The following is a 20,442-nucleotide window of genomic DNA, read 5'->3' as shown; positions in this document are numbered from 1 at the left end:
CCCAGCACCATCCTGAGGGCCTTCACACTCCTCCAAGTCTCAGCTGCTGGCTCTGCTGCCCGGCCCAGCAGCGGGAGGCCTCTGGCAGAGGATTGCTGCCCTTTTCCTGGTCATCTCCAGCTGAGCCATCTGCTGCTGAGCAGCAAACAGCCTGGACTGCAGGCTCTCCTTTGCTGACCTACAAGTTGCAAATATGGACAGACATGAGTTGCTTGCTCCAGACACCCACAGCCGGTTATTCCAGGACGACGTGGCTCAAGATCCCCACGCCTGAGGATGGAAAATGGGTCACCTGGAAACTCGTCCAGACAAGGCACATCTGGGCCATTTCCAGAGCAGAGCAGGGCCTCTGAGGGACTGCCCAGGCCTTCCTTATGGCCTGGCATAGCACAGACTGCCCAGCCCAACTTGGCCTCAACAGCCAAACCTTCACTTGCTGTTCCTGACCTATGACTCTGGGTAGCTGTGCCCAAACAGGCTGGAGTGAGGAGCAAAAGCCCAGCCCCTGCTCACAGCCCTTCTCTCATCAGCACTTCCAAGCTGCTCTGCAGGGGGACAGAACAGACTCTTGTCCTGGCTGACTCCTGACGTTTTAATGCTCTTGATAATGGACATAAAGGTACATCATCTTCCAGACACCCAGTATTTAACAAGGCTTCAGAACTTCTTTGCAGATACAGTAAAATCTCATGGTCATGGCAGCACTTGTAAATACATCAGAACAGCCTTTTGTCCAAATTACAACTACCTGAATGCAGAGACTGCAGTTTCAACTCTTGCAAGGTCCAGGAGTAGACTTGCTGCCTTTATTTTAGTGTTGCTGAACAAGCAGGCAGTAGCCCAAGGGACTTGTCCTTCCTTACACAGTGAGAGGGACCATCCTAAGGGACCTTGGCAGGTTTGGCAGCTGGGTGCCCATCAACAATCAGCAAGAATGCCCAGAGGCTGCTGAGAATTCCAAAGAGCTTTCCCTGCTGCTCTCTAACCAGCTCTACATCCTGTCCCACACTTCTCAAGAGTGTGCTTGGAAGCAGAAAGGCCTCAAGATTGTCAGCAGGAGCCTCTGGCTTCACCCTGAATGGCAGCCTGCTACTCCCAATGTGCCAAGGTAAGAGCCTGGAATGCTGAAGATGAAGCTTCCTGGTCTGAAGATCAGGATCATGTCAAGCTACTCGGAAAGGAATGAGGGGATGTTCAATGCCCAGAACAAGGAACCAAACCCAAGAGAAACTTGAGGTTTCACTCAGCATCTGCATGGTTTAAGTGCTACTCAGTTCAGGGCTGGGTGCATGGCTTTTGACATCCCACAGGAGTGTGCTCGGCGGCACAAACAGGAGCCCAAGGCTCACGAGAGCTTTGCTGGCTTTACATGCCAGAAAAATAACCTTCACATCGTGGCTTTTTTTTTCTTTTTGAGACTCTTCCATATTCTGTCCATGGAATGTAAAAACATCTGAAAGGTTTCAACTCCCTGCCTTTACCTGGTCTCTGCCAGCTGCCTGGCAAGGTCTTGTCGCAGCCACTCGGTGGCTGCCAGTCGGCCCTCAAGGTCAGCCTTCTGGGCCAGCAGCTCCTCCTCTCGCCAAACCTGGGCCACTTCATGCCCTTGGCCAGAGGATTCCTGGCTCAGCTGCTCCACACACCAGCTCGATGACTCTTGCTCCTGGGAAACCTGCAAGTGGGACAAGGCACAGCTGGAGCCCTTCCTGGGGAGCCCTGTGCAGAGCCAGCCAGTGCCACCTCACAGGCAGCCAGAGGACAAGGAGCACCTGTGCTCTGGGCTCAAAGTGTCACAGCGTCTGCCCTATGCAGCTCTGATAGCCTGGCCTGCCAAAAGCCTCTGGCACTGTTACCCTGGAAGTGCTGTGTCAGGCCCTGCTGCCTTGTCTGGCACCAGACAGCTCCTTCCCAACAAACATCCCTCCTCCAAACTCTGTGTTGGCTCTCAAAAACACTGCATCTTCCACAGCTGCCAGTTGGCTAACAAAATTGCTGTCTGGATCTCTTTCAGTGCTGGACATTTTCAGAAAGGCTTGGGGAAAACAAATTTATCAGCTGAATCAAGGGAAAATATACAGGATTTCCCCTTTCAAGAACAAAACCCACATCAAAGTGTCCCCTCCTCACTGATTCCAAGCAACTCTCTGCAACAAGAGGATGCTTGGCAGGGAAATGGCTCTTGTGCTAAGCAGACATTTAGTGACTGATGGATGTCTGGCTGATGTGGCCAAAGCAAAACCTCTGCTGTGCATTTGCCAAACCTACCACATTCCCCAGAACTGAGACTGTCTGACAGAGACCCTCTGAAACACAGCCTTCTCTTGCAGCTATCCTGTAACATCCAATCCACACCTCCCCTGCCACAGCTTGGGGCTGTTTCCTCTTTTCCTGTCCCTTGTTCCCTGGGAGCAGAGCCTGACCCTCACCTGGCTGCAGCTTCCTGTCACAGGGAGTTGTAGAGAGCAAGAAGGTGCCCCTGAGCTCCTTCAGTGAGTCTCGTCACCCTGTGCCAGACCCTTCCCCAGCTCCATTCCCTGTTTTAGAGGCTCTGTGGCTGCCCAAAGCAATACATTTTGCAGAAGCATGCAACACTTTGCTCATGAACATGCATGTCCCTGGCTAAGAAATGTATGTGCCCTCTTGAGCCAGGAGTGCACAGCAGTGTGCCTGTATTCTACTGCCAGAAAGAGCATCTGGGCTGATCTGGCTGCCACAACTCCCACTCCCACAGGTGCTGCCTAGCAATAAGGTGTTCAGAGCCCTGCTAACATCATCCCTCTCTTGCTCCAGCACATCCCTCTGAAGCTGCAATTCCTCCAATGTCTGCCTCTTGACTTCCAGCTGCCTCTGCAAGGATGGCTCTTCTCCCTCGAGTGCAGCCAACTCCTCCACTGTACAAGAAGGGGCAAGACGAGTTTTCAAGGGAAAACCAGTCTCATTTCCAAAACCAACCTTCATCATCTCCTGCTGCTCTGCCTTTTCTGCCTGGGCTGAACCTTCCTTCCACTGCTTGGTGTTCTTCTGATGCAGACAAAAGGCTCCTGGCTCCAGGATTCCAGTGCATTGCAGCAGCATTTCCTTGGACTTCTCAAACTTTGCACAGTCACTGCAGAGACAAGGCTCAGTCAGAAGAAGCAAGAGGCCTGAAGAGTCAGCAATGGCATTTTCAGCACTCCAGGATGGAGCTGGGGGCAGTGGGCTAAGGAAGACCTTGCTCTTTCCCTCCCAAGGAAATCCTCCAGAGGCAAAGGGAAAGGAAGGCAGGATTTTGCCTTCCTTCAGTGAGAAGCAGTGGCTGGGCAGGGGCACGCAAATAATAGAATTCAGGGAAGCAGCACGGCAAGAAGAAGGAGTCTTCTGTTCCAACATGGCTCTGCATCTCCCAGACAGCCTTGGGAGTCACAGTAGAGCATGAAAAACCCAGACGGGACAATGCTCGAGAGCCACACTGAGGCTTTACCTACATTAGAAACTCAATTTTCTCATTTCTTCAGTCCACAAAGGTTTGTCTCTGTGGCTACACGTACTCCTGGAATTTCTGAATACAGCTACTCTTCACAAGTGTGAAGTGGCTGGAGGCTGCCTGAACACTCACTTTCTTGCAGCTGTGTAAAACAACTGACAACTAAACCCTTCTCTATTACGAGAACTTTAGGCCTAAGTTAAGGTTACTCCTGAAAGTTGTGATTCTGGGGAGATTATAATGGTCAGTGAACACTGAGGGAAGGAGCAGAGCAGGCAAGTGCATTGACTGAGTCAGTGACCTTTCATAAAGATGGGAAGAACAACAGACTCATTGCTCAAAGAGGGTGAGGGAATTGCCCAAGAAACACAGGAACACAAATGTCAAGTAGCACACTCCAAAAACACAGTCTAAGAGAGACCTTAGTGGGGTGGTGAAGGCAAAGGTACTGAAACTTCTAATGGCTCCCTGAATTGCCACAGCACAGCAACTCACAAGCTAGAACAGGTTCTGTGTCAGAAAAGTGGTCTAAAAATTAAACAGGCAATAGCAGTTAACACAGATAATACACAATATGTATCTCTAATCCTCAGGCCAGTCTGTTGCCTTTCTCAAATACTTCAAAATCAAATTTACAGGGATGTGGTCTCTGTACGAGGTCTGTACTCACCTCAGTGATATTTTTAATGAGCTTTTGAAGGAAAAGATTCTCTTCTTTGGCACTGTTAGTCAATGAAGCTGCAAATTCTTTCTCTACCCAACTTGATTCCTGAGAACAGAATAAAGAAAGGGTGAGCATGGAAGAGCTGCTCCCATCTGCAGCATTCCCATCCTCAGTAGAGTCACACTGCTAAGTCTCAGCTCTAGTGATTCCAGTATATTCCTGTGCATATCTATTCCATTTCTTCTCTACTAAAACTACAAGGAAGACCAAAAGCTAGATTTATAGACTGCTATTAAATGGTCAGTTCCAAGGAACTCTGATCCCCAGAGACCTAAAGTCATAGGCAGAAGAGCACTGGTGCAACCCCTCAGAGGAAGACACCTGAACTGTCTGCAGTTCCTCTGGCACTGCCTGCACCTGGACTGACTCCACATCTGCTGAACACACAAGGAATATTTTGACAAGGTGCCTGATGTTCCCATACACTGAGCATCTTTACCACTGTTTCTCCTGAGGAAGCCACACCTCTGTGTTCAGGCTGGAGAGCAAACACTGGGCTATCTCCCAGGTAAAGGTAAAACATACTAGAATCTCCACTGTGTCGTTAAGTGTTTTCATGGTCTTCTCCTTCTCCTCGTTCTGCTTCTGAGACTGTACAAGCAAGGCTGAGAGCTCCATCACCCTGAGAAGAGAAGGTCTACGTGCCATTCCAAAAGCTTTGCACACCAGCACCTGTTAAAAGAGCCAAGCAGCTCCCCAAAGCATAGCATAGCAAAGTTCAACCCAGGAAACACAGAAAGGCAGCATTCATCTCTACAGGTTAATAGGCTTGATGTTGCACAATGGCGCTTCTTTCCCCAAAGGCCTCTGCACTCAGTCTTGCAAGGAACTGTCAGCACAGAGGTGCTGCAGGGCTTATGGTGGCCCCGGGCAAATTCTTCTCAATTCCTTCAGAATAGTCCTGAGAAGTAAAAAGTCTGTACAAGAAACACAACTCTCTTTATGCTGAAATCAGGTTTTCACCAAGAATCACTTAGCAGCAAAAGCACTATCAGAGGCTATCTCTTTTTTTCAGTCTTGTCTTACTTGGAAGAATTTCTGTCAGGCAAATACTTTTCTCCATCCTTTCTGTTGAAGGCAAGAGTTTGACTGGGGACAGACACAGGGCTGTGCAGGGCTGTTCTAAATGTGAGCACAGCCCATCTGTGAACCCAGTAAGCTGCCACAAAAGATAATGCTGGTAATAGCAAAGTTAAAACACCTTTACCTGTCCTGAAGCTCTTTCTTCTCCATGTCACACCTGACTTGTAGGGCTATCACTTCCTGAGCTGTCTGGTTTATTTTTGGTTCCACTTGCTGCTCTGCCTGATCCTTCAGGACAGGTTTACCCAGAGGGATGGACTCCCTGAGCTGCACACAGGAGTTCAGGCGAGAGCAGTTCACAAGAATAGATCCAGAAAGCCTCATCTGTTCCGCCTTCAGCTCTGACAAATCTCTGAAGAGGAAGCAAGAAAGAGCCAATGTTCACTCCACCATCTTTATCAGCTGATTCACTTCTAAAGCATGCAATCATGCATCAGGAAGAGCTGGCAGGCAAGGTCTGGGGGACAAGTCATTCATCTGACACTTGGGGACCAGGACACATCTTTACAGCTGAACAATGACTTTACCAGGTAGCCAAGTGTGGAGTCTGTTTTCTTCTCAGATATAAGAAGTAAGATATGGCACAGGCCAGAAGGACCTGTGCCATAAGTAGCACAGGCCAGAAGGACCTGTGCAAGAAGTAAGATATGGCACAGGACCTCTAATTACTCTTGTTAACATACTGTAATTATCATTAGATAATTACTGTATTATCAGTAGATATTAGGAATTTTACCAAGATACCCAGTTTTTACATACTCTGCTCTTGAGTGCTCTGTTATCCCCACTTGGACTGCTAAGAAGCTCAAGACTATACCTATATAATAAAACATTTCAGAAAGGTGGTGTAAGAATCAGCCTGAAATGCTGTAACATAAAAGCACAAACAACACAAGGACTAAATAGCAGGTCAGGCAGACTCTACACAATAGGGAAGACTTATAATCAATTAAGACAAATGGCTTACAGTAACCCAGAGTTTGAAAGTGCATGTTGACACCAGAAGGTACTATTATGGCTACACTATTTTTCTTGGGAGAAAAGAACTTCAGAGAGCCCAAGAACAAGAAAACAATCATAAAAAGAAGTATCAAACGAAACAAAACAAATTGAACAAATGCAGTAACAGGGCAGAGAAGCTATTCTTTCTCTCAATAATGCTGGAAGACGAGTAAGTGGATACAAACTGACCAGAATAAATGTATCCTGGAAATGAAAAGGAAAAAATTTGCATTAATCATCTTTCTCTTAGAAGCAGTGGGAAAAGAAATCTGGTAAGATTTTTTAAAGGCTGGTTTTTATAATTTCATAAAAGGGACCACTCTATATGCTGCATGCACAGCTTCAGTGAGTCTCTTCCCAGGTGTCCATGCCTGTGTTCACATACCCACACATCACCACAGTCATTGCCTGCTCACAGCCTCTGCTGTCCTTATGGCCCAAGCCCTCCAGCTTTATCTGAAGAATGTGGTGGTGTTCACAGGTGGTGGTCCCAGGATGAGAGAAGAGATGAGAATCTTGACTCCATGTATCAGAAGGCTGATTTATTATTTTATGGTATATATTATATTAAAAGAAAATTATATATTACAACTATACTAAAAGAACAGAAGAAAGGATTTCATCAGAAGGCTAGCAAGGAACAGAAAGGAAGGAATGATAATAAAATCTTGTGACTGACCAGAGAGTCCGAGACAGCTGGACTGTGATTGGCAATTAATTAAAAACAACCACATGTGACCAGTCAAAGATGCACCCGTTGCATTCCACAGCAGTAGATAATTATTGTTCACTTTTCGTTTCTGAGGCCTCTCAGCTTCTCAAAGATCCTAACAAAAGGATTTTTCATAAAATATGTCTGACAGAAGACCAGCAGCCAACAATTCCTCTGAGACCAGCCCAAAGCTGAATGGCATTGCTTCTGACTGCCAAAGGAGCAATCCTACCTCTGCTGTAACTAATGCAACATGGAGGTTCAAAAGGCAGGACCCGAAAGCAAGCAAGGCACTCGTTTGCTGCAGGAGATGTCGCCCCAGCCCCCACTCACCGGTCGGTGGCAGTTTTCATCTCCAGGAAGAGGCGGCGCAAGGTCACCACCTGCCGCCACAGCCCCAGCAGGCGGGCGTGCTCCCCCCTTACGTAGCTGTCATAATGCTAAACGTGCAAAGACAAAAAGAAATGCCAATTCAGCCTTCACTGTCAGTGTAACATCTCTCAGACAGGAGAGAGTAAATCACCATCACCAGGTGCCTTTTAGTAACTACTGCACCAGGGGCATCAGGGACTGAAGAGGCACCACAGAGGTCCACAGAAGGGAACCACCTGCCCAGAAGGGAGCACCCACAGTTCTCCCACGGCAGTGGGTAGCAGCAGCAAGCTGATGGTGATTCACCACCTCAAGGTCCCAGCAGAGGAACACAAACACAAACTCCTTCAAGGCCAGTGCCAGGTTGGCTTACAACAGGCAGTCAGTACAAGAGGCCTGTCTTGCTCCTATGCTGGCCACTTTGACTCTGAACACACACAGACCTCTCTGGTCTCAATTGCTCAAAACAAGGATTAAGGAACTATTAAAGAGACAGGTGTTCCTGTGACTGCCCTACAGTGCCCAGCTCTATCTTCTCGACCAAGCAGTGCAGCCACAGAAAGTGGGCATTCCCCCCAGCACCCTCTGCTGACACTCCTCCCTCCCACATCCCTGTCCAGCACCAGTACATCCTCAGCAGAGCCACAGCCTCCACATAGCAAGTTCTCCATGCCAGGAACTGTGGAAACCCAGGGCACCAGGAATATTTCCCTGTCTGCTCTGGGGTGCCCTGACCCCCAGGAGAACACTGACTTTGACCCTCATTCATGGAGAAAGTTTCCTAAACTCCAGAACAGACTGGAATCCACTAGGGTGTGAAGTAGATTGTAGAGAGTAGTGTAGGTGTATCACATAGGTGGGAAATTTTAGGATTTTTAGTATGTAGTGGATGGAAGCAAGATGGAGGGCACAGGGTGTCATCCTGGGCTTCTTCATGCTTCTTCTTCCTCCTTCTTCATGGGTTTGGGTGGCATTTTGTACTTGGGTGGAGAAGTCCACATTACTGGGTTAATAACTAATAATATCAGTTATTAACCCAATAACTGATCCGCATTGGGATCAGTTATTGGGTTAAAAGGGAAAATAATCTAGGTGTCAGTTCTTAATTGGGTAGTTTAGCTTTAAAAGACCTTGTAACAAAATACTGTTAGCCATTTTTGTGGTGCTTTTCCAGTGCACTGAGCCTGGTGTGGACGGCATGCAAAACTCTAGATAAGATAACAATAAACAAGAACCTGAAGACCCAAAAGATCGGGTGTATCTCTCTTTCCTGACACAGAACCACCCCAGGAGGGCCTCCCCCAACAGGGGAGCCCCCTGGGAGGGCCCAGCCAGAGTCCCAGAAGTCGGAGAATTGGCAACAGGTACCAGACAAGGAACAAAAGGTATTCCCATTCCCATTCCCCTCTGGCACTCCCTCAGCCCATCCTCACCTCCCGTTCACTGCGCCATTCACTCTCCTTCAGCTCCAGCTCCTCCCGGGCCCTCATCCAATCCACCGTCAGCTTCCCAACATCTTCCTTGAGGGCGGAATTAACCTCGCTGGCTTTATTGAGGTGCTCCCGCAGGAGAGTGTTCACTTCTGCCAGATTCTCACACCTTGGAAAGAGAGAGAGAGTCAACAATGAGGTCACTGAACAACAGCTCTCCAGCATCCCCGTGATTTTCCAGCTCCCTTAACACTGACTTTGTTGTCTAAGAAGCAGTAAAATCACTTTACAGGGTTAACTAAGATCTCTCTGTGATGAAAACCTCCTTTGTTTCTCTGTGCCTTGAACCTTCAATTTCCATCCATGATTTTGGTTTCCTCTTCAACCCTGACGATGCCCACAAGTAACAATTTGCCCCCTCTTCATGCTGATGGTCACTGGATGTATCACTTTTCTATAGCACTGTCCAGAGCTGTTCACCTGCTGAACCACAGAATAATTTTGGCTGGAAAGGGACCTTTCAGCAGAATACACACCCCAATTCCCCACTCAAAGCAGAGCCACTCAGCACACAGCACTATTACTGCACCACAGAAAGCAGATTGTGGACCTTTCTCCTGTCAAAGCAGCTTGCCCAACCGCTTCCCTTGGGGAGACCAGGTAGCACCGACAGGTTTTCCCTCACTTCCATGAGCATCCAGGATACCAAGTATGAAGAAATGCTTCTTCCTTGTACCTTTGCTGCTCCTCTTCCACCTGAAGCAGGGCTTTCTCCAGGCTGTGGTCTGCTGTGGCTTCCCACCTGCCTGGAAGGGATCCCTTTAAGAAGAAAGGAAATGTTTAGTCAAATGATAGTGTTTCCTTCACCACTGTAAGCATCCATCATTTTCCCATCCATTTGCTGGGTATCTCAGGAGGTCATGGCTTCTTCCAGGTGTAACAGTGCTGTGACTACAGGGAGGAAGGGAAGGGAAGGGTGTTAGTGTGAGTAGCTCTCCTTACTCTCCCACTGCTATGTGTCCTCACTTCATGACCTCAAGCGCTGATTTGGACTTGAAGCCTGGGAATGCTCTCCTATTCTTCCACCCTTTGGCTTCTAGGTTTACTTTAGCTATGAAGCAGAAAGAAATGCACAAATCCAGTTCTGTATGTTGACCACCAGCCTTCCTGACTTCCAAAAAGCTGTTTCAACTGGTTCTTTCTCCAGGACAGCTGTATCATGTATCATGTAACATGCAGAATAGTCCTCTCCTGAGATCCAGGAGAAATGTCATTCGAATGAAGCACACTTTCACAAAATTAAAATCCTTAACTGGGTTTTCTGGACATGCATTTCTGGGACTACTGACTGCTCTAAGAACAGCCAACGGACAGAACACTGATGGGAAAATTCACAGTCTTTCTCTAAACCCTCAGACAGTAAACATCTGCTTTCTTGTAATTGGATTGTAGAGGGTTTTTATTGGTCTACATTTGGGAACATTAGATACACCCTTTTTAGTTCACAACCTGCAGCACACTCACCCCTCCAGCTTTCACTTGCTGCTCCAACTCTCGACACCAGGTCTGGTACTGCAGTACCTGAATGGAATGAAGATGAGAGAAGCAGCTTGTTATAGACTCCACTCACCCCACATTAACTTTTCTCTGCCTCTGTCCAAGAGTGATTCTGATACGCTCCACAAGAAGTCACTGCAATATAGCAAGTTTCACTGTAATACGACAGAGATTGGGGCGGGGTTTCTTTCAGGCGTAGCAGTGTCTGCTCACCTGAGACAGCGGCAGCAAGCGGAACGATGGGACAGCTGCGGGCAGCTCTACCTGACCTACGGCCCCCGCGTACCCTGAGCCAATATTTGGCTGTTCAAGGGGGTCCTTGAAGCGACCGCAATGAGTTTTCAAACTTGCTCTGCAAGCAAACCCCCCCGAGTCCTGCCCTGGACAACCCCGCTAACGGGGCCGAAGAGCGGCGATGCTGCAAGCACCGAGATCAGGAGGGGCTCGGCAGCGAGACCGCGGCGGGACGGGCGCTCCCGGGGCCTCCCCGCCCCGAGCTCCGAGCTCGGCGCCGCCCGCCCGGGGAGGCCCCGCGGGCTCCCCGCCGAGTCCCCACCGGGCAGCGGGGGCGGCCCCGCTCCCCCTCCCGCCGCCGGGCACCGCCCGCTCCTCACCTCGTCCTGCAGCTGCCGCACCAGCCCCGCCTGCCGCTGCTGCGCCTCCTCCGCGCTCCGCAGCCGCCGCCGCAGCGAGCCCGGGCTGAGCTCCCCCACGGCCCGCGCTACCCGCCATGGCCGGCCCAGCCCAGCCCAGCCCGGGTCGCCGCCCAGCCCGGGGCCCAGCCCGGCCCGCCCCGAGGGTCCCGCCCCAGCGGCCGCGGGCGGAGCGGCTCCCCGGGCCGGCCGGAGGCAGCGCAGGCTCCGTGAGGGGCGGCGCGGCCTGTCCGTGGCGGGCCCAGCGCGGGCCGCTGTGGGCGCTTCCGCTCCGGCAGGGAATGTAATCAGAAAACACAGTGATAGTGAACCCTCTGCATTTCATCGGGAATTGTTCTGGGAGTTAGTTAGGTGTGAGAAACGCTAATCACTTGTTTTTAAAATCTTAAAAGTTTAATAGTAATAAAATGGTTATAAAAATAGTAATAGAATTAGAGTAATAATAATTTGGACAATTTGAATTAGGACAATATGAGACAATAGAAACAAAGTTACGGACGTCCGGGTACCTTTTTCTGAGCAGCACGAACCCCAAAAAGGACCCACCTTAACAGAGGATTAACCCTTAAAAGCAACAGCCTGTTGCATATTCATACATCTCATACATGATGCATAAATTCCATTCAAACACAGGATTCTGTCTCTGACACAGGTCAGTGTCAGCTTCTTCCTCTGAATCCTAACAGCGCCTTCGAGGTGGGAAGAAGTTCGATTCTTCTGATAAGAGGGCAATAAATTCTTTTTCTCTGAAAGATTTAGGTGTCCTGTGGCTGCTATCTCGCTGCGAGTCCTTTCTTTTAAAAAAGTATCCTACATAGCATAGTTTCTATTTTAACATTTTTTTAAAAACCTAAAACTATATTTAACACACTACTTAAGAGAATTAACACAGCATTACTTTCTAACACAAGACATATAATATTCATTTTAATATTTGCAAAAAGCCAATCATAAAATACATGCATTTTTCACATTGAGTTAACCCCATTGCTGAAAATATGTTTCATTTGGTATTTGGCTGCTGAATGACACTGGCTTGTTTTCAGTCCCTGCTTTTTCCCGTGACAGTGAATGCTTCATCACTGACATTCTGTTGGGGTTTTTTTGGGTTTTTTTTTAAGAGGTGGAATAAATGAATTGCCACCAAAATCTCTTTGGTCAGTGAAGTAATTTGGGATTTTGGGATCTCTCTCTCAAGTCTTGAATCATTTAAACATGCTTCTATTGCAAAGATGAACAATACCTATCAAAGGCAAGTCAGGCTAATTAATATTGTATACCAAATGCAGGGAGTCTGTTAGTGAATAGGCTTGAAGAAGCTTGAAACAAACCCTGAATTTCTCTAACTGGTAACAGGCAGAGGTACCAAAAATAAGAAAAAAAAATTTCCACTTAATTTAGAGTTGGGGGAATTAGGTACATCTGTGGAATCAAGAAAGAAGAATAACACTCCCACTCAGGATATTCCATGTTTCTATGATTCTGTGCTTTGTAGTTCACTACTGTGTGCAGATGTAGCCAAGTTTATTGATAACCAATGACACAATTATTTCTTTGGATTTCCAACTTTTTATTTAACAGCACAACATTGTTTTAAATTATGCCACCTTCACATGGAAGTGGAAATATCATTACATTTGTTTTGCTCTGCTCCAAGACAAGCAAGTTTTAATTATAACATCTGTAGGTTTTGTGCAATTCTCTCCTTCTGAAAAGTACAGAGCTGTTAAGTTCCTTCCTAAATTATAACTTCACACTTTTAAAAAGCAGTTGCTCAAGAGCTATGGTGCAGAGGTCTAAATCCTCACAGAAACAGAATGATAATTCGTTTCAATAAGCAAAACGATGTGACAGCAAATGGCCTAATATATGGAGTTAACTCAATCTTGTAAGTCCTTTCTGGAAATTAGTGCACCAGGGAAAGGGCAATGAATTTCCTGATAGATCACTCTAAAGACTTCATGTGCAGCTTCAACTGCAAGTTTGCAGCAGAGAGCAAATTCTAACTCTTGGCATCACATATCCAATGGAGCTGCTCATCCTCAGGGAATGGCAGTGTTTTCAACACCGTGAAGTCTTCCTCTGGCTCCCCAGAGTGATCCCTTCCTCTAGACCATGCTGGACATCCAGAAGGGCTGAGATTGTCTGAGAAGGCACCACAGCTCATGTAGGCATAATGTCAGCATCTGGAGAACAGGAGGCAGGGCGCTTCAGGGAGCAGGGACACCGGTGCCCCTCCCTTTTCAAATCCCCACCCAGACCGTGTGAGGGAGGAGCTGCTGTCACAGAACAGGCTCAGAAGGACAGGTGGGCTACCTGAACCCGGCCACTCGAGGGTGCACAGAAATGTGGCTGGTGGTGAGCAGTGAGAGGCTTGGAACACCACTGCTATTGTGCCCTGTATCCAGAGCCTTGCCAGCAGGAGGGTTTCCAGCTACATACTGAACTCCTGCAGTGGAGTTTGAGTTTAGCCAGCTGGAATGACTCCACTTTGGTGTAGGGATCATAGGAACCCCCCAGTCTGTGGGTCTTGTTCAGGGTCAGCATTCCACTCTGGGGTCTGTGGGGCTCAGTGCACTCCACAGCATCTGTGCTCCCGTGGTTCCAAGCACTGGGATGGTGTTTGCTTCAAGAGAGCCTCTTTCAAAGAGAGAGATTAGTTTGCACACCTTGTTTTGCTTGCTTTTCCTTTTTCCTTCTGTCTAGCTCTGTCCAGCCCACTAGGATTTTTTAATCTCAGACATGTAAATGTTCTTTGAACATATCAATGATCATGCTTTAATTTGATTAACTAAGACAAGGCCCATGTAATCACATTGTCCAACCTCCTGCTCTTTCATGTCCCATCTCTTAAATAATTTGTAAATCTGTTTCCAAATCTCTGCCAAGTTTGATAGAGCAAACAACCTTTTAAAGATATTAAATTTTTACAAGCAATGTGAAAACTGGAAGCTGGATAGATTAAAAGTGGGAATTCAACATTTAGCCACTTTTGTGGCTTACTGGCAAGCTGATCAATACCCCCACGGGGCAGAACCAGACACAGCACACCACCCAGCAGAAAGGTGGGCAGTACGGGAAGGATAAAGTGGCTGGGAGGGCCTTGGGATGGTGTGGAGTGAATGGGGAATGGTTTCACCAGAGGTAACTCCTAGGAGAAGCTGCTTTATCTTGTAGGGAAATATGAAAAGCACAACTGACATCAGAGGAAGGGCCATTAGATCAAAATCAGGAGGATCATGATTTGAATCTACCTTATTTGTGACATCTGTAAAATCACTGAACTCTTCTACCCTTCAGTTCCTCCATCAAAACAAATGAAGCATTCAGAACTCCTCATGTCATGCGGGTTGTTATTTATGAAAGCAGTTCACTGCTTCTGATACTGGTCAGGGTGGGTGGGGAATGCTACAGCACACACAGAACAAGCTAAAAGGTGATGTACCTTTTTCCTTTCATCTTAACTCAAAAAGAAAAGCAATTGCAGAAGGACTGGGCTTAGCATCAGTGCAAGATGAGAGATGGGTCCCAGTAATCCCTGCTGAGTCCAGCCCAGTGCCTCCTTTCCTGAAGGCTCCTTTAGAACAACAGTTCATTTGTGCAGGTTATCAAAGACACTCGGCTGAAAGCTGCAGGACAGCCCGGAGAGTGAGGAACGCTGGTTTTGACCTGCAGCCTTCTTGGGGCCCCGGGATCAGCAGCTCTTGGGCATTTTGCATCTAAAATTAAAACAAAGGCTGGTGTTCAGCAGTCTCGAGAGGAAAGACGGGGTTCGGCCTGCCTCCAGCTCCCGAGTGGCTCTGCAGAAGAAGAGGAGGAGGAGGATGGCTGCCTGCAGGGTGCACTGCTGCCCCGCTGCACCGCGCCCCGCGGGGCATCCCCTCCGGCAGGAGCTGCTTCTCCAGCTGCGCTGACACGGGGTTTTTTAAGCACAGCAATAAATAAGCCAAAATACACGGACTGCGGGCACGGCCCTGTTGAGTTTGTGTAAAATTAAATGTTACCCTCGTTAAGCGCCTGCGTTACAGCACAGCCCTTCAGTCACAGGGGGACGGAGTGAAGGCACTGTTAGAAGTTCTCTGGAAAAAGAGCTACATGAGTTATTTCTAAATTAGTTTATGTATGTGTCCAGTGGACTGTGTGACAGCTCTCAGTTGTTGATCTTGCAGTTTGTCCTGTCTAAACGTGAAGTTCATCGAGGGCTGAGGCAGAGGTCATACTGCCACTTGAAAAGGCATCCTCTGGAGTTTTGAGCCTGTGGAACTGTTTCACATGAGGCAGAGTATGACTCATGCTAATGAAAAGGGTAAAGAAGATTTTTTTTAAGAAATATATCGCAGTTAAATTAGTTTAGACAGCATGACATCAGAGAGTAATTAAATAGGTTTGTTGGAATTCCGTTTCCAATTCCAGAGTTCAGGTTTGTAAAAGATTTCTGAGCACCTGCAGGCCTCTGTGTGTGAAATATTTTCACTGGAAAGGATTCAAAACTCAAAACTTTAAAAAAACCTTTTAACACAGAGGCAGCATTACGCCATTCTTCCTTCTTGGAAAAAAAAAAAAACCTTGGATTTAAACAAGACTCCTTCAAGTTTTCAGTCAGTTTTACAGAAGAAAACGAGGTGGTAAACTTTCTCTTTTCAAGAACAAGTTCTTTATAGCTGCTAACTGAAGTCAGGGGAGATCATATCTGAGTACATGAGCATTTCCACTATGGGACTGGATACAAGTATTGAACAACAATATCTGAAATGTTTTAATCTCAAACGAAAATCATTTTTGCTAACTTTGGTTTTTAATTTCTTTCATGTTTTCTTCTGCCAAACTGGAGGAACCTTTTCTGAGTTTTTCTTTAGTGGCATTCAGAGGAAGACCAGAGGATGAAAATCCTGCATTTTCTCACTTTACTGCTTTGGCATTTGACTTGGCTGTCTCTGGATCTAGTTCCTGGAGCGCTGAGTAATTCTGAAGCAGGCCAGGGTAATCCAGGATCTAAACTAGGTTTTTTGAAAGCAGAAGGAAAGGAGAGGAATCCCTCTGCACGGGCAGGTACATTGAGGACTGCAAGCCATGGATACAGTGCTGGGACCTCAAAGGCCAGGACTAAAAGCAGTGCTGTTCAGGCTGGAGCTCTGCTGGCCAAGAACGATGACTCAAAGAAGGTTCCCTCAAGAACAGCAGCCACGGAGGGCAAGGTAGGACATCTCCCCAGCAGACCTTCTGGAGTAAGGACAGTGACTCCAAAGGTTCAAAATTTTAGCAGCAAGGTGGCTTTGAAAAAAACTGGCACAAGCAGTACTGACAGTGATTCTTTCAAAACCAAAAAGACTAAAGAGCCTGTAACCCAGAGGGAAGCTAAGGAAACTTTCCGACATCCCCCGATAACGCCACATGAATACATGCTCTCTTTGTACAGGACTCTCTCAGATGCAGAAAGAAAGGGTGTTAATGGAAGTGTAAAACTGGAGGCTGGACTTGCCAATACAATAACCAGCTTTATAGACAAAGGACAAGGTAAGAAAGGAGCTTGTGTGTGAGTGAGTGTGGACAGAGAGAGATGTCTGAGTGTGCTTATAAATGCAGAGAGTATTGGAAAATAATCATGCTTTGGAAAAGTCAAAGGGCTCTTTTTAATGTAAATGAAATCACACAAGTTTGCTGCAGATTTTGTCCTCCTGACTTATCTTGGAAAACTCATTTACAGGCAGAACTAGATGGTTGTGTGGCAGCCAAAGAAAACATTTAGGAAGTATTTTAGATGCATATTGTTGAAAATCAATCAGTCTTTGCATGCTTAGGTGTTCAAAAACCTTTCGGATTTTTGTCTTATTTTCTTTCTAGCTAGCTGGAATCTAGCTCATGGAAACAGCTAATGTTAGATTGTAGTGTGCCTAAAAACATACAATATGCTAAGAATAGAGCTATTCTGTGAAAAAAAAAAAAAAAACAAAAAAAACCAAAAAGCCCAGTCTGGTTTGTTCAAGGTAGAATTGTGAGGAACTACACTGCAGACCCAGGGGTCATTATCCTGTGGGGGAGTGTATCTCTACTACCTTGAAACTTTCAGGTGGCACCAAGGAGCCCACAGCTCACCACAGGCTACCAACGGTAATAACATCCAGGACTCCAGAACTTGCAGCTCAACATTCCTGTTCCAAACACTTCTGGAAATTTGGGCAAATGTCTGCTTTTACAGGAGAAATAACCAGACCCCCAGTGCATGATGTTCACCTCCCCACCCTGCTTTGGGAGCCCCATCTTGCTTCCAGTGACATTTGTCATATTCTCAAGGAAGCAACACAGCTGGTGAAGGAATTGTGATGAAAGACTCACCAGGACTGGGTTTGTTTGCCATCTCTTCATTAATAGCTTGGCTGCTGGGAAGGGAGGACGCACTGCTCACAAGTGCTGCCTTCAGGCTCCCAGCTTGCCACTGGAAGGCTCTGTTAATGTCACCTCACTGCAATGAATATGGCTCAGCCATATTCTTCACCACCCGAAGCAAGCGAATGTAAAGTCAGGATAAAGAGAAGAATTTTTTTATGCCCAGTTTGAAAAATTGTGAATTATGTGGGGTTTAGTTAATTAGGCAATTATCCTTATGTCTGGCAGTTCCTGGGGAGGCTGGTTTTAAAGGACTAATTTACTATTGCATCATCTAAGGGTAAATTTGCTCATAAGGCCTGGCCACTACTGAAGCTCTCTTTCAGTAATTTAAGTAGAATATAAGTGGTAAATAGGTATTATTTTTCAACTGGCTAATCACAACTTTGAAGGTAGAAAATGCCCACTGGTAATAGAAAGAAGATTTCTACAAGGCAGACTCAGAAACTTATTTCTCTGGTGAGTCCCTGAGTTCTTCTGAATCCCTGCATGGGGCTGATCCCTTAGACAGAAATTGCTCTTTCAGTTCAGTGGGCTAACTTTGAGGCTTATAAGCAAATTTGAGGAAAACCATTAAGAACTGAATAAGTGATATTGCTCTGTGCTTGATATACATTTAAAAATCTGTGTGCTTTTTTTTTAGATGAGCGAGCACCAACTATAAGAAAACAAAAATATATTTTTGACATCAGTGCATTAGAAAAAGATGGTTTGCTGGGAGCAGAGCTTCGAATATTGAGAAAAAAACCTTCTGATACCTGGAAGTCTCATTCTTCTGGAAAAACTTCCCAAGTAAAATTATTTAGTTGCTCTACAAATAGACAAGCCTCAACACTCTTGGACTCTCGGACTGTCAGCATCACCGATACACCCAAGTGGGAAGTGTTTGATATCTGGAAACTTTTCAGAAACTTTAAAAACTTGGTTAACTTGTGTTTTGAACTGGAAACTTTTGACAGGGGGAGAGCTGTTGATCTCAGGAGTGTGGGATTTAATAGAACAGGAAGACAGGTCAATGAAAAGGCTCTGTTCTTGGTGTTTGGGAGGACGAAAAAAAGAGACTTATTCTTCAATGAAATCAAAGCTAGATCCGGCCAAGATGACAAAACTGTTTATGAGTACTTATTCAACCAGAGGCGGAAGAGAAGAGCTCCTCTAGCAACACGGCAAGGCAAGAGGCCCACCAAGAATCTGAAGGCGAGGTGTAGCAGAAAAGCCCTCCACGTGAATTTTAAGGATATGGGCTGGGATGACTGGATAATAGCCCCCCTGGAGTATGAGGCGTATCACTGCGAAGGGCTCTGTGAATTCCCCCTGCGGTCCCACCTGGAGCCCACCAACCATGCAGTTATCCAGACTTTAATGAACTCCATGGACCCTGAGTCCACACCCCCGACTTGCTGTGTCCCAACCCGGCTGAGCCCCATCAGCATCCTTTTCATTGACTCTGCAAACAATGTGGTCTACAAGCAGTACGAGGACATGGTGGTGGAGTCCTGTGGCTGCAGGTAGCAGAGCAGCTGCTCACGTGAATATGTTATGAAAGGTAATTTGACACATTGGCCATAACTTCTTCTCAAACAAGGTTAACTAGATTTCTTACCCCTAGGGCAAGTGTGTTTACAAGGATGCAGCAATAAATCCAGTGTTTCTGTGTCTCTCCATGGACATATTGCAGTAGCATTTGGATGCTGTCACACAGCTGGATTTAAGGCCCTGTGCCGCTGGCAACACAGGACTGACTCTAAGTGAAGTCCATGACAGAGAAGATGATACCTATACACCTTGAGATCTCTTGCTTTTAGCCTCGAGGCAGTGGATAGAGATGATATCAGTGAGCTGTGGATATGACCTGTATGTTCCTTGAACATTGTTCTTGAGAATGAATTTCTATCTGATTCCCATGCGCTTTGTCCATTCATAAATGTGAGAAAAGAGTCCCAATGTTGACAAGACTTGTTGTGTTCTGGTGCGCCCCCATCTTGGTGTAAATAGTTGCACTGTAATATGATTTCCTTCTGATTAGCTCTTGAAACTATGCATATATAAAAAGGGGTCATTAAATATAATATGTTGGCTTAGTTTTAAGTGTTACATAAAGATAGGTGATGCAGGAGGTATTTGTTTCCATGTATGTTTTCCTCCAAGCTACACATCTTTCTTAAGTATCCACCTTTCCATTATTATGTAGCAAAATATATTATTCTGTATAAGGTCCAAGTTGTTCTCAAATGCTCATAGTAAAAGTGTTCAATTATGGCATAAGATGTAATAAATTATTGACATAGTGCTGCATTGTGCCTAGCTGTCCAACTCTGCATAATTATAACACAATTAAGAAATTGTTTTTGTACAATAAATACAAGTGAAAGGGACTTTTCCATGCAGCAGAATACCAGGGGTATGCAAAACATGTCTGTGTATTTTGCTGCCACAGAGAGAAACTGTGGAAACATTGAAAGAAAGATCTGAAAGGAAGGCCTGGTTTGATCTAGTGGGGAATGACACTATGACTTCATGTGTTTGGGGCAAAAATGAGTTATGCAGATGGTTGCAAAAGAGCTTTGGTATCCATTTATTCCAGCCTCCAAGGGCTGTGTGCTTTTATATCCCCTTTATCTGTTACAGACATGGATTATATATGGGATTGCCCCTGTATGTTTCCACCCCCAAAATAGGTACCAAATATTCAGCTACAGATGGATCAGAAAGGTCCTATGAACAAACAGAAATTACTGAAGAAGTTTATCCACAGTACAAAATATAAATGCTAAGGTTTGGTATTTCTTAGACCATCGAGTCATAAGATTTCCTGGCTCTGCACAGCATCACTGGTGTGGTAGAGGCAGGGAGCTGAGTACAGTCCCCAAGGTCTTTCTGCTCAGTACCCCAGTCTGGACATGTTCCAGCTCACACCAGCAGCAAACCATCCTAAATTTCTGATCAATGGCCATAAACAGTGACATAAAGCTCTGCCCTTTCTCCTGCACTCTCTGGGCAGTTCAGCCTTTAACCAGCTTAATGTACCTGGATAAGCAGCCTTGCTGCCAGGGACCTGGGGA

At 46.4% G+C, this 20,442-nt stretch overlaps 2 protein-coding genes across 2 annotated transcripts in view; one reads left to right on the top strand and one right to left on the bottom strand.

The window, feature by feature from the left end:
- CEP250 (centrosomal protein 250) overlaps window positions 1–15,534 on the bottom strand; it is a 29,991-nt gene extending 14,457 nt beyond the window's left edge. Inside the window, 11 exon segments of the mRNA XM_030963585.1 lie at window positions 891–1,023; window positions 1,482–1,672; window positions 4,134–4,232; window positions 4,713–4,809; window positions 5,395–5,622; window positions 7,318–7,424; window positions 8,790–8,955; window positions 9,523–9,605; window positions 10,311–10,367; window positions 10,958–11,222; window positions 15,530–15,534. Of these exon segments, the coding sequence (XP_030819445.1) occupies window positions 891–1,023; window positions 1,482–1,672; window positions 4,134–4,232; window positions 4,713–4,809; window positions 5,395–5,622; window positions 7,318–7,424; window positions 8,790–8,955; window positions 9,523–9,605; window positions 10,311–10,367; window positions 10,958–11,222; window positions 15,530–15,534 (1,431 nt within the window).
- A 79-nt stretch (window positions 15,535–15,613) lies between these two features.
- On the top strand, window positions 15,614–20,103 carry GDF5 (growth differentiation factor 5). Its single transcript, XM_030963145.1, has 2 exons — window positions 15,614–16,510; window positions 18,024–20,103. Exons 1-2 carry the CDS (start codon window positions 15,877–15,879, stop codon window positions 18,890–18,892), a joined length of 1,503 nt encoding a protein of 500 aa, XP_030819005.1. The 5' UTR covers window positions 15,614–15,876; the 3' UTR covers window positions 18,893–20,103.
- Window positions 20,104–20,442: the final 339 nt, after the last annotated feature.

The sequence above is a fragment of the Camarhynchus parvulus genome, chromosome 20 (genome assembly GCF_901933205.1).
Source record: "Camarhynchus parvulus chromosome 20, STF_HiC, whole genome shotgun sequence".
In the NCBI taxonomy this organism is placed as follows: Eukaryota; Metazoa; Chordata; class Aves; order Passeriformes; family Thraupidae; genus Camarhynchus; species Camarhynchus parvulus.
This window is presented reverse-complemented; position numbering and strand designations above follow the sequence as displayed.